Source organism: Trichosurus vulpecula, chromosome 6 (genome assembly GCF_011100635.1).
Source record: "Trichosurus vulpecula isolate mTriVul1 chromosome 6, mTriVul1.pri, whole genome shotgun sequence".
In the NCBI taxonomy this organism is placed as follows: domain Eukaryota; kingdom Metazoa; phylum Chordata; class Mammalia; order Diprotodontia; family Phalangeridae; genus Trichosurus; species Trichosurus vulpecula.
The window spans coordinates 109,481,568-109,494,224 of record NC_050578.1 but is presented as its reverse complement, the minus strand read 5'-3'; the positions used below and the strand labels follow the sequence as shown (position 1 = coordinate 109,494,224).

Here is a 12,657-nt window from a genome sequence, read left to right as displayed (position 1 = left end):
CAATGCAAAGCGCAGGAGAAAACGGGCTGCCCTGTGCGAGAAATAGTGAGGCTGGGGAGACAGGGCTGTGCAGCAGGGGCTGGGAGCCTACAAAGGGCTTGAAATGCAACCCAGGGAAACTTCTATCTGTTCAAAGGTCCAAGACAACCTCCATGACAGAGGGGACGACAACCACTGATACTGACTAATGACTGTTCTAGGAAATCAGAAGAGAGAACAGGTTGGAGTCAGGAGATAGTAACTTGGTTGGAAAACATGTTGACCAGCAGACAATGACTGCGGGTCTGTAGCTTGTGAAAAAAGAAGAAGCTGCAGATATGGGAGTCATTAACATTAAACCACAGCTGACAGTACCTGAAAGGATAAGATCCATGAGGAAGAAGGTGTTAAGAGAAGAGAAAATGATTAAGTACAAAACCCTGGGGGATGTACGCATTAAAGGATGAACAGTAATATGTCGATGTGGGATTATGTATGTGTGTGCATTTGCTTAATTCATGTCTATCTGTTAGAGTGCTGGGCCTGGAGCCAGGAATGCTCAAATTCCAATTTTCCTCAGACACTTATTTGGTATGTGACCCTGGGTAAATCATTTAACCTCTGTTTGCCTTAGTTTACTCATCTGTAAAATAGAGATAACCCAGCCCCCCAGGCTGGTAGTGAGAATCAAATGAGTTAAGAACTATAAAGGGCTCAACACAGTGCCTGGCATGTACGAGGCATTTTACAAATGTGAGCAATTACTGGTGGTGGTGTTAGTTATTGTTACTACTACTACTACATACCTTTATCTCTCCGTTCTTCGGTATCAACTCTTCGCCTTCCTTTTCTCTCGCTCCCATGTGGTTTTCTCTGCACACAAGTATTACCGGTCTGAACAGCTGCCTGCCCAACTGATGAGCTCTTAAAAATGAATACAAACAAAACTCAAGATATTGCATTAAAAACGTTAACTAAAAGCCCCCATTAAGTTTTTGCTTCTAACTTTTCAATCTGGCCACTTACACTGACACAGCGTCTGTTGTGAGCCCACACAAAACAGGAAGCCCTGATTTGTACCACCTACCCCAACACAGACAAAACATTACACATACACAAGAAATAAAGCCCATCGAGATGTCTGAGACTGTGAGAAAATGAAAGCTACAATATTAAAGCAAATAGAAAAGGCTCTCTAGTTATATCAAAAATGCTTACCAGTTTATTAACAGAAAAAGAACCCTTTCTACCTAGAAACTCTGACCCATGGTTTTTTCTATGCACTGCTCCCAAGAGGCATCCACGAGCTTTCTGACAGCCATTGCTCTAGAGGGTGATTGCTTTATGTTCTATTTGGATGGTACTCACCATATTCAAGAGAACTTCTTCACTTGATCCCCAAAGTGGGGGGGGGGGGAGGGGGGGAGGGTTTGGGGAAAGTACTGAGCATTGATGATCAGCTGCAACTATAGAGCATATTTCATTCAGCAGAAACTACCTGAATAAACCTCAAATAAACTGCAAAAACAAGCCACACTAATAAACAATTTAAGTATGGCTATAACAAACATGATGGCACATAAATGCCCAAATACTAGTTGTCCTCTTCAAAGTTGTCCACATGCATTTATTCCCAAAGTGTAATAGGTAAACCAAAATAAATCTGTAAACCTTATAAAGTGCTTTCAACACCAGTAACACACTCCCTGTCCAGTTTCAAAGGACATTAAGTTTTGCCCTTTGAGGCTGAATTTTTATTCTCAGAAAGAGATAAAAGTCATTTGGAGATAAGTCAATGAATAAAGTGACCAAGTTGGAATATTAATGAGGTGTGATTAATAAAAATAATCATCTTTAAAACTGGCTTGAAACACCAAAATGTACAGTGGTCATTAGTCATTAGTAGAGTAAGTCCATGACCTCTCTTGGGTTACACTTTGAAGGATGGCACTCAAGGGGATATCTAAACTAGCTCATTTTTAAAAAATTAGTCTTGCACTTCAGGCCTGTTTGACTGAATGCCAAGTCTTCTACTTCATAAGAAGGTTAGAAAGGCACAGTGGGGAAAGAACTTTGGACTAGGATTCAGAGTGCTTTGGTTCTCTTCCAGATCTTGTTATAAACTAGTTTTGAAATCCTAAGGAAAAGTTATTCTATTTCAGGACTGATCCTCACTTGCTCATTTTCCAAATGAGGTTGTTAGATTGGAGTGTGGTCAAGATCCCTGCTAGGTCTAGAATACTACGGGGTCCCTTACACAAGGAGAGGAGAAAATAAGAGACAACTCTTTTCATTATTTTTATACGTACAGAGAGAGCTGGAAAAGCCTGTTCATCTCTGTGCTGAATTTCATATAATAAACGTGATTCTTCAAAAGCTTCTCTTTCTCTTCGCTCCTCTGGGGAAAGGCCAAAATGACTCCCATCTCTGCCAACGTGGTCTGAATCCTCAATCCTCTCACGTTCTGTTTTTCTGTAAGGGCAAGTTTTTTATTCAAAAACACTGGCAAAACAAACTGAGTTCCAAAAATTACACCAATTGTCATCCATAGCAAATATTTAATCCTACCTTCGCTTCATTTATCTGGCTGCCCCATGTGTTCTTAAGAAAATATGAACTTGCTTAATATTAACCTAATAGATTCAGAGTAAATTCATGACTCAAAAAATTGTTATGCATTCTCCAGTGGAAAAAAAAGTTGTTTTTTTTTTAAATTTATGCAGGATTAATTCCTTCGTGTAAAGCTAACAGAGTATTAAATACTTTCTACTCATATTCACTTTTAGGACGGGCAAGTTCAAATCTCACTAACTCAAATGTGACGCTTTCACTAAAAAAATGGTCTGTAAATGTACTTTGGAATGGCATGAAAGACTGTTCAAAAAGAGGAAAGGCTTTTTTGTTTTTGTTTACCATTAAAATGGTAAGGAAGAGAGTACATATTTATATATGAAGATGATACAAAAATAACTTTGAAATCCCCAAAGAAATAAAGGGAAAGAAACACGTATACTATGAGATACACAGAACTACGATTTTTTTGTTCCAGACCTGTGATTTATCCTGTTAATACATTTGCTAGGTGAAAACTATTTACACCATTATGAATAAACACTACATTAATAATTTATGGTCATAAAGAGTTTCCTTATTAAGAGAATTAACCAGATCTTCTTCCTGATTCTAAATTCTGCCCTGCCAACACAATATGTAACATAAAATTGGTTTACTATTACTAGCAAATCAAATTTATTTAAAATTCCAAATAGTTAAGGTTCCACAACTGAAAACTAGATAAAATATTTTAGGTCTCTGACTTTTGCTTCTGAAATAAAGAGCCACAAGACACATAAAATACATCGAATCCCTAGGGAAGAGGGGACAGGTGAGGGGGAATGAGTGAATCTTGCTCTCACTGGATTTGACCTGAGGAGGGAATAACATACACACTCAATTGGGTATCTTACTCCACAGGAAAGGAGGAGGAAGGAAATTAAAAAGGGGGGATGATAGAAGGGAGGGCAGATAAGGGGAGGAGGTAATCAAAAGCAAACACTTTCAAAAAGGGACAGGGTCAAGGGAGAAAATTGAATAAAGGGGGATGGAATAGGAAGGAACAAAATATAGTTAGTCTTTGACAACATGAGTATTGTGGAAGGGTTTTGCATAATGATATACACATGTGGCCTATGTTGAATTGCTTGCCTTCTTAAGGGGGAGGGGGATGGTGGGTGGGAAGGGAGAGAATTTGGAACTCAAAGTTTTAAAAACAGATGTTCAAAAAAAAAATTTTTGCACGCAACTAGGAAATAAGATTCACAGGCAATGGGGCATAAACATCTATCTTGCCCTACAAGAAAGTAAGGGAAAAGGGGATGGGAGGGAGTGAGGTGACAGAAGGGAGGGCTGACTGGGGAACAGGGCAATCAGAATATATGCCATCTCAGAGTGGGGGAGGGTAGAAATGGGGAGAAAATTTGTAATTCAAACTCTTGTGAAAATCAATGCTGAAAACTAAAAAATATTAAATAAATAATAATTAACCAAAAAAGGAAAAAAGAAAAAAAATACATCGAGTCCCTTACAATATAACCCAGTTCACATAATGAAAAGTGGAAGAATCAACAGTAAAAATCATCTACTACAAAATCTTAAATGGTGGCAGCATCTAATAACAGCACAGTGTGACTGGGTTAAAAAGGATATGATCAGTGACTCTCGAACTGGTCAAACAGTCGTTCTAAGATGGTTTCTGAGACGGGAATTAGAAAGCGTTTTATATACATTATTTTATTTGACAACCCTTTAAAAGAGGTAGTGAAATCATCACTATCTCTATTTTACAGATGAGGAAACAAGCATCAAAGTTCAGTGATTTTTCTCAAGCCCACAACACAGAGGAGAAAGTATTTAAACTCAGAGCTCATTCCAAAGTACTCTTCCCTGCAAACACCCCATCATAGTGAAGAATTGGACATCTTTAAGAATTACTGAAGAACTGGGGTTGTTTAGCTAGGAAAAGGGAAACATGAATGCTATCTTCAAACATCTAAAGAGATATTAAATCAAAGAGAAATCAGTCTTATTGTACCAGTCCAAAGAGAAGAATTAAGAACAGAGAGGAATATCCTGACAGATTTCTGCTCAACAAAGAAATTTCTAACAATCAGATCTGTTCAAGGTTGAAGTGGGATGCCTTGTGTGATAGTCATATGCTCTGAATTAAAACAGCTGAGATTAGATTAAATATATACCAAAGATGCTACAGAGAGGATTCCTATACATAAAGAGCAACTAATGGAACCTTGCAAGGCTCCTTCTAACATAAAGAATATTGAAGGAAAGCTCCTAGTAACTACAACTGCTTTAACAACCATTGTTTTCCAAGTTCTTTTTTTTATTAATTAAATTTTATTTTCAGTTTCAAATTTCTTTTGGCTACTACTCATTGAAAAGGCAAGAAAAATAAACTCATTAGAAATTAGCAAACATATGCAAAGCAACTGTCTGAATTAGCCATGTTGCAACAATAAAAAAAGAAAATATTGTTCAATCTACTGAGTATATTAGGAAATATTGATCAATCGACTCTGAGTATATTAGTTCTTCCTGGAGGTAGAAAGCGTATTTCATGAGTAGTCCTCTAGAATTGTGGTTAGTCACTGCGTTGATCAAAATTACTGAGCTGATTATCTTTGCAATATTGCTGTTATTCTGGAACCATCCCATTCATCATTTGTTATAGCACTATAGTACTCCATCATTCACATACACTAGTTTGTTTAGCCATCCCCCACTGATAGGCATCCTCTCAAGTTTCCAATTCTTGCTACCACAAAAAGCTACTATAAATATTTTTTATACCTATTGGCCCTTTTCCTTTCTTTGATGTCTTCCTGATATAGACATAGTAGCAGTATCAGTGATTTAAGGATATGTATAGTTTAACAGATTTTTGGGGCATAATACCAAATTACCTTCCAGAATGGTTGGATTGGTTCACAACTACACCAACAGTCTATTAAGTGTAGCTCTTTTACCACATCCCCTCCAGCATTCATCATTTTCACCAACCAGTCTGATAGGTATGAGATAGTACCTCAGAGTTGTTTCAATTTGAATTTCTTAGTGGTGACTTAGATTATTTTTTGTATATCTATTGATAACTTTGATACCTTCCTCTAAAAACAACAGCCATATCCTTTGACCATTTGCCAACTGGGAAATGGCTCTTATTCTTGTAAATTTTACTGTTGTATTTTAGAAAGGAGACCTCAATCTTGCTGCAACATCTTCCCCCAGTTTCCTGATTTTCTCCTAATTTCAGCTGCATTGATTTTGTGTAAAACTTTAAATTTCACAGAATCAAAATGCTCCATTTTGCTTCATATGAACCTATTTCTTGTTTGCTTATGAACTCTTCCTCGATCCACAGATCTAACAAGCTGTTTCTTCCACATTCCGATGATCTGTGGTATCACCCTTTCTCCAAATCATGTACCCATTTTGAGCATATCTTGATATATGGTAGGAATGTTGGTCTATGTCTACCTTCTGCCAGACTATCTTCCAAACAGTAAGTTTTTGCCCCAGGGGCAGGCAGGTAGTATGGTAGGTAGATTATTGGCCTGGAATCAAGAAGATTCATCTTCCTGACTTCAAATTTGGCCTCAGACACTTGCTAACTCTGTAACCCTGGGCAAGCCCCTTTTGCCTCAGTTTCTTCATCTGTAAAATGAGCTGGAGAAGGAAATGGCAAACCACTCTAGTGTTTTTGTCAAGAAAACCCCAAATAAGGTCACAAAGAGTCTTCTTGCTCCAAGAGTTAAGACAAGCTTATCAAACACAATACTCTTATTCTTCCACATTAATTTCATGATTTTTTTCTAGTTCTATAAAGTCATTCTTTGATAGTTTGGTTGGTACGGCATTGAAAAAGTGCCATTAATTTAGGCAGAAGTGTCACTTTTTTATCATATTGGATCAGACTACTCATGAGAAATTTACGTATCTCCAATAATCTAGATCCTTGTGTGAATAATGTTTTAAAATTGTATTATTACACATACTTCCTATGTATCCTAAATATTTTATTCTGTCTGCCATTATTTTTAATGGAATTTCTCTTCCTACTGGGTTTTATTTTATATCCCACAACTTTTCTCAAGCTGCTAACTGTTTAGTTTTTCTGTTGACTCTAGAGGTCTCTAAATAAGGCATCTTATCATCTGCAAAGAGTGATCCTTCGTTCTCTCACTACCTATTCCTATCAGCTCAATTTTTTTTGGCCTTATTATGATAGTTTTTTTTTTTTTTTTTTTTCTTTTTGGCAGGGCAATTGGGGTTAAGTGACTTGCCCAAGGTCACACAGCTAGTACTTGTGTCAAGTGTCTGAGGCCGGATTTGAACTCAGGTCCTCCTGACTCCAGGGCCGGTGCTCTACTCACTGCGCCACCTAGCTGCCCCTATGATAGTGTTTTTGATACAGTGCTAAATAGTAATGATGATAATGGATGCTGTTGATTGACCCTGATCTTACTGGAAAGGCTTCTAGTTCAAACCCATTACAGAAGTTTGCTCTTATTGTAGATATTACTTATCATTTTAAGGAAAGCTCCTTTCATTCCTGCGCTTGCTAGTTTTAAACAATGGGCATTATATTTTGTCCAAAGCTTTTTCTGTATTTAAATAATCATGATTTTTGCTTATATTTGTTAATGTCGTGCATTATGCTTATGCTTTTCTTAATATTCAACCAGTCCTGAACTTCTGATATAAATCCAGTTTGGTCACAATATATGATCTTTGCAATATTGCTGTAATCTCCTTGCTGGTTTTTTATTTAAGTTTCATGTCAATATCCACAAGGGAAATTGGCATATATTCCCCCTCTTCCCACTCCATTTTGACTCTAATTTAGTTATCTAGATCATATTTGCGTCATATAAAGGAACTTGGTAGGATCACTTCTTTACTTATTTTTTCAAGCACTTTGTATAGCACTGGAACTAACTGTTCATTAACTGTCTGGTGGAAATTGCTTGTAAATCCAGCAGTCCTGGCAATTTGTTTTTCTTATGGAGTTCATTTATGGCTTGTTCAATTAAGTTTTTCTAAGATAAGATTATTTAAATAGCTTATTTTTCCTGTTCTGTTAATCTAGGCATGATTTACATTTTTGCAAATGTTCATTCCATTTGGATTTTCAGTTTTAGCAGCATCTAGAGGGGCAAAATAGCTCCTAGTAAATGTCATTTCATCTCCATTAGCTGCGAATTTGCCTTTTTCATTTTTGATATTGATAATTTGGTTTTCTTTTTAAAAAAACCAAATTAGCCAATCTAACCCCCTTCAAAAAATCTCAGCTCCCAGTTTTATTAGTTCAATTTAAAAAAATTATTTTGTTAATCTCTCCTCTGATTTTCAGATTTAATATTTTAGTGTTTGGGGCTTTGTAAATTGTTGATTTTTTTTTTTAGTTCAACATCCAATCTGCTCTCTCATTATGTAAGCATTTAGATATAAATTCTCCCCTAAGCATTGCTTTGGCTGTATCCCACAAATTTTGGCAGGTTTTCTCACTGTCATTATCTTTAATGAAATTATTGTTTCTATGATTTGTTCTTTGACCCACTCATTTTTTAGGATTATTTTGTTCAGTACTTTCAGTCATGTCCAACTTTTTGTAAGCCCATTTGGGGTTTTCTTGGCAAAGATATTGGAGTGGCTTGCCATTTCTTTTTCCAGCTCATTTTACAGAGGAGGAAACTGAGGCAAACAGGGTGAAGTGACTTGCTCAGGGACACACCGCTATAAAATCTCTAAGAGTTCAAATTCAAAGTCTTCCTGACTCCTGGCCTAGCACTCTATCCACTGTACCCCCGAGCTGCCCCATTGAATGTCCATTGAGTAACTAACTAGAGGCAAGATACTGGTCTAGGTTCTATAAAGAATAGAAGAGGGAGTAAAAGACACAGTCCCTGACCTCAAAGAGTTTATATTATAGTATTAAAAAAAGGTATCGTAAATTAGAAAATGAACTAAAACATTACCTCCTAACAAGTGACAATGACCTTGTACTGTACTTGGCGACAAATGTTAAAGATTTTCCAAAATCTAAGTACATTTTTTGCCAAATATCAAAAACATTACACTTTAATTGCCATAGTTGCCACTTTCATCCTGTGATGGATTTGTAATTTGATCCAATAATATTAGATTGCAATCACGCCCTTCCATAGTTCACTTGAGAGGATCCCACCTGATACACTGGTAGGAAGTCCTCGTTTTCTCTTGACATTGTAAGATGTTAGACACTAGGTGTCCCTTACCTGACAAGAAGCCTATCATTTTTTTTTCGCTATTTTTCTGACTTGTTTTACTCTGGTTCTTATCCTTAGTTCTTGCCTGCTCATACCCCCTTTGCCCCCCATCCCCGCCCCAGCACTGCCTTCATAGTCAATTTTAATTGTTCAAAGACCATTAATGTTATAAAATTCACAGCCATACAAATAGTATTCGTTTTTTTAAAAAAATGGGTTTTTTATTTCTGGGAGAAGTTTCAAATAATTAAGTGCTGCAATTTCCCATTAAGCAATTCAACCCACTTTTCTCCTCCCTCCAGCTTTAATATTGTCTCTTTTCAGTCTCCAAGATAAGTACACATTTATGAATGAGTTCTACAGGGTGCCCATCTCACTTCAAGTCATAGTCTGCATAATACAGCATTCTTACGGATTGATAAGCCAAACCATTTTGAATGATTATGGACCTCTTTACACAGTAAATTTTGCAATGTTCTAACATGTCACCCATAAACAGGAAGTGGAGAACTTCACCATCTTTAGGGTAATCATTCTTTTACTTGGACTGTGTTTTATCTCTTCCAAAACAATTCTGGCAAGCATGCCTTCCTGTTTTATGCCTCTGATAAGTGAGTTAAAGAAGATTTTTTATAATGCTATAGCTTTCAGTAAATTTTGCAAAGTTTTAATGACTGCAGAGGAGACATTTTTTGGTAAGAAAGCTTTCAAGGAGGTATTTTGCCTTACTGAATCAAAACTTCTCTTTGTAAATAAAAACAAGCAAAACAGGATCTTGTTTAATGGCAAAAATTTCATCTATCAACTTGTCCCTACTAATACCCTCATCAAGGATGCCCTCATTGTGTATATCTTTGCTGCTGTTCAGTATTCACTATGTCTAGAGCAGAAGTGGGGAACCTGAGACCTTGAGGCCACATGTAGCCTTCTGGGTCCTTGGGTGTGGCCTTTTGACTGAATCCAACTTTTACTGGACAAATCTTTTTATTAAGGGGCCTTTAGGCCACAGGTTGCCCACCCCTAGAGCCTAGTGATTAATTCCACAAAGGAAATATTCATGACGTATGAGGCTTCTCTGTGGCCTCTAAGTATTTGGCTTCTTTCACTGTTTATCCCTACATCCATATAACATTTTTGATGTCCCTACCTATATAACTGAAGTCACTGGATATCATAAAATATGTTGGTATCAACAGATATTGGTGCAAAGGTTAGAAATATTTTCCATACTGGTCTTTTTTTGCAAATACTTATCAAGACCACTGTGATTTGACATTATCATATATGCCTCTTTTCCATCTCTTTAGAAGATGGTCCTTGTTTTAGGGGTAGGGAAAGGAGAAGGAGTGGGTACTAGAAAATGGCTAATATGCCAAAACAAAAGGTATTAATAAAGAGCAAAGTAAGGGAAGCCTCAGAGTTTGGACTAAAAAACTGAAACAGATTAAGACAGTCTGTAATTTATATAACGTTCAGTAAATCCTTTAAAGGCACACTAACTTTTAAATTACTTTTATATTTTAATAAAATACTGTGGAAAAAAAGACAGTATACAAAGTATTTTCAAAAACACGACTAAGTGCAAACAGTGTTCTAAATGACATTAATTTTTCTATATAGTCACCTGATTTTAATCCTCCAATTGGCTATCTAAAAATGTTGCATATTCTTTTATAAAGAATGCAATACCAAATAACTACCAACATTAGGGCAAACATTTTGTGTAGTCTAGTATTTAGGACTTTTAAAAGTAATTTTGTAAGAATTTTTTAAACCCAAAAGTCATAGAATATCAAGATGTATGACCTTGCTCAAACTTACCTTTCCAGCCTTATTATACATATCTCCTCTTCACATACTTCTGTCTGACCTAACTTGCCCCTTTGCTATTCGTCACTTAACATCATCTCCCACTTCCAATCTCTACACAGGCTCTCTATCCTCAATGCCTCAGAATCCCTGGCTTCCTCTTACATGAGGACTTTGCTAATAATCTGTGTCTGGTAGTGTTCTTCCCACCTGTTACCTTGTATTCATTTGGGCTGTACTTAATGTGCACATGTTGTTTCTCCTATAGATGCTAGCTCCTTCAGGGTAGAGTATTCCATTTTAGTTTGTGCATCTCTAGCACCTAAAACAATGCCTGACATACAGGTATATAAATGCTAGGTGGCTCATCTTAGAAAACCTAATTTTTTAAGCTCAATCCATGAATCTGGAAACTCCAAAGGTATACAGAATCATAGATTTAGATACGTAAGAGACCTTTAGATGGAACCTAGCCTAACCCTCTCATTTTACAGGTAAGGAAACTGACATCTAGTCAAGGTAAGTTACTTGGTCAAGGGCACACAAGGAGTAGGTGGCAGAGGCCATACTTGAACTCAAGTCTTCTGACGCTAACTTCAGCATTTTTTACCTTGTTCTACCCTGTCTCCCAGTAAGGGAACTAAGTTACACACAATTACATATAGCAGCGATGCAAATAAAACATGTGTAACAAAAGTCTTTCATTACATTTGAACAATAATCATCTTTTTTCAAAACATTTCTTTGGTACAGTATCTATTCTCTTTCAACATCAACAAGTCAGCAGCTATTTTAAAACCATATGGTTTCTTCAATCTAATATACAGGCTATGTAATACTTTCTAAGGGGTTCTGACCAGCTGAAAAGAAATTGCTCTTTATGACATTTGCAACTGACTTTGTAATTATCATTTATAACAACAATTCATATTCTGTATTAAGACGTATATACTATTAAAATCTACCAAAACTTGACCTATAAATGCTGAAAGAAACAAAAGCCACTACATTACTTGCAACAGTAACCTCTGACCCATGATCTCATCTTGTGGTGCATTCTACAAGACACTTTGAATCCTCAGCCAGACAAACTTATCACCACTGTACTTTTTATAAAAGTGAAAAGCGTCAGGGGCAGCTAGGTGGCGCAGTGAGTAGAGCACCAGCCCTGGAGTCAGGAGGACCTGAGTTCAAATCCAGCTTCAGACACTTGACACAAGTACTAGCTGTGTGGCCTTGGGCAAGTCACTTAACCCCCACTGCCCTGCCTCCTGCCCTCCAAAAAAAAAAATAAAAGTGAAAAGCATCGTTCTCTCCTCCATCAGCAATGGTGGCTGGCACGGAACGCAATAGGTATGGCAGAGGTGTAGGAAAAAAAGATCAGTCATGCTTACCACAAAAATTTTGTGCACGTGATAAACCACTACCAAATAACATGTAAGATCATTTAAGAATGGATAGCTTGTTTTGTCAAAGGTGATATTAAAGTAATCCAAACCATCCAAGTTCTAAAATTAATCTATAAAAATTTAAGTTGATATTTCAAAAGACAGACAAAAATTTCAGTATTCTCTTGCCCAGAACAATGTCAAGAGTTTGTAGAGAAGAAAAATCTTGGGGAAAAAATTTTTTATCTCTAACAAAATTATTTTAAAGACCGCAAAGGAATGAAAGTGTCCTGACATTTCAGTAATTTCTACTATTATAAATAAAGGATTTTTAAAAAATCACAAAAGTAACTTATTTTCTGTTTCTTCTGGATGAAAGTTTTACCTTAGAATCTGTGAAGAAGTCCTGCTCTGTGTCTTGTGCTCATTTGAGGGCAATTGAGACTGTAACCCAGAAGACTGACATGAGTATGTATGCTGCCGAGTTCCCACATGCTGAAGTCGAGGAGGTAGTGTTGATGGGGTTTTTATTGGCTTATTTGAATTCTTTGGCCCTCTGCAATCTATGTCTGTGACAAAAATCCAAAAGAAATGTACAAGTAACCAGCAGGAAACTGTATGACTCATAGCAAACCGAAAGAAAAGAAGAGGGAAAGGGA

The 12,657-nt window shown here is 36.7% G+C and overlaps 1 protein-coding gene across 2 annotated transcripts in view; it reads right to left on the bottom strand.

Moving 5' to 3' along the window:
• OTUD4 (OTU deubiquitinase 4) overlaps nt 1-12,657 on the bottom strand; it is a 62,940-nt gene that overhangs the window by 17,523 nt on the left and 32,760 nt on the right. For both annotated transcript variants that reach the window (XM_036762943.1, XM_036762944.1), the window contains 3 exons: nt 12,384-12,567; nt 2,289-2,451; nt 786-903 (listed from right to left, as the gene is read on the bottom strand). In XM_036762943.1, coding sequence (XP_036618838.1) covers nt 786-903; nt 2,289-2,451; nt 12,384-12,567 — 465 coding nt within the window. The remainder of the gene's footprint in view (nt 1-785; nt 904-2,288; nt 2,452-12,383; nt 12,568-12,657) is intronic.